At 34.3% G+C, this 1489-nt stretch overlaps 1 protein-coding gene across 1 annotated transcript in view; it reads left to right on the top strand.

Moving 5' to 3' along the window:
• The window catches only part of LOC105820505 (kynurenine/alpha-aminoadipate aminotransferase, mitochondrial-like), an 18628-nt gene extending 17778 nt beyond the window's left edge, over window positions 1–850 (top strand). Inside the window, exons 11-12 of the mRNA XM_012656988.1 lie at window positions 1–90; window positions 722–850. Coding sequence (XP_012512442.1) covers window positions 1–90; window positions 722–850 — 219 coding nt within the window. The remainder of the gene's footprint in view (window positions 91–721) is intronic.
• The last annotated feature ends 639 nt before the right edge of the window (window positions 851–1489 follow it).

The following is a 1489-nucleotide window of genomic DNA, read 5'->3' on the forward strand; positions in this document are numbered from 1 at the left end:
GTTCCTACTGCTGGAATGTTTTTATGGATTAAAATTAAAGGCATTTCTGATGTAAAACAACTGATTGAAGAAAAAGCCATTAAGAAAGAGGTAAAATTGGGAGGTGAGGGATGGGGAAGCCTGAAGAAAAGTTACGCTTTTTCTTTAAAGTCATTTTTTACTTGAATGGAAATGGAAAGAGATGTTTTTTGCTGCCCACCACTGAACTCATAATGTTCTGATATTAGATGCGTTATCTCATTATTAAAATCGTAACAGGTTTTTGGGTTACGTAATTATTCATCTGGTCTAACTTAACGGAAATGCAGTCATTTCAAACTTGATTACTTAAAAATGGTATCTCATTACTCAAATTTATATTACTTTTCTAGTTAGGTTAAACGTTTGTGATTATTTCTATTTCTATTTCTTTAGTGAGCTGTCCTTTGCACATTAAAGCTAGAATTTGAGTGTTTTTCTTCTCTGTTTCTGTGGATTCCTTATATATCAACAGGAGATGGCATTTGCCATATTGTAAACATTTTCCTGTTTCTATGCATATAGTTTCATTTATTGTATGACATACACAATATTTATATAATTGATTTTTTCTTATGATTTCTCAAACTGCATTGAGACTTAAAACATCCTTCCCCACTCTGAGATTAGGTTTACCTGTATTTCCTTGTAGTTTTTGTAATGAGCAATGGCCACATTACTGATTTTCCACAAACTCTCTTAGGTGTTCATGCTTCCTGGAAATGCTTTCTACGTCGATAGTTCAGTTCCTAGAGCTTATATGAGATTGTCCTACTCTTCAGCATCTCCAGAGCAGATGGACGTGGTGAGTACAATGGTCTCTCCAGAGTAACTTAGTGCATATATTTACTTTGTGAATTAGAACATTACTTAATGTCTTTTTAGGTTTCTAAACACCAGATATTAGTCGACCAGTCAGGAACCACCATTAAAAGACTCGTCGTACTTTGTTGCTAGACTTTTATAAACAAATGAGACTGAGATGGCGTTAAAGTTTGTTGTCTTTGTGAATAATTTCTCAAAACCTGCTGAACAGTGCTGGGAAATTACCAACATGTCAGCAGGAAAATCTCTTTCCTTCCTTCATTGAATTACCATGAGCCAAAAGTACAAATTCATGACAGCCATCAGTCTCCTTGAAGAAAAAAGTATCTGCAGGGTCAAGTAGAATAATATTCTTAAATTAATCACCATCCAGCTTTAACCAAAATAACAAGAAGCAAAGAAACAATGTCCAAAGGACTGTGTATCTGGAAATCCAAACAAGAGCTATAAATCGAACAGTGCTGTTAAACTTGAGGAGAGTTCATACTCTTTCTTGCAGTTGGCCATTTTTGGTGTGTTCCGTATTTACTTGCTGTCTCATGTCATTAAACATGCTTTTGATAAGTTTCCTCTGCTTTTATGTAAATAGAGTTGGGCAATTGAAACTATAGAGAATGTATATGCAGGTAAGAGATTATATAAAAAT

This window comes from Propithecus coquereli, unplaced genomic scaffold (genome assembly GCF_000956105.1).
Source record: "Propithecus coquereli isolate 6110/MARCELLA unplaced genomic scaffold, Pcoq_1.0 Scaffold53, whole genome shotgun sequence".
NCBI classification, from domain to species: Eukaryota; Metazoa; Chordata; class Mammalia; order Primates; family Indriidae; genus Propithecus; species Propithecus coquereli.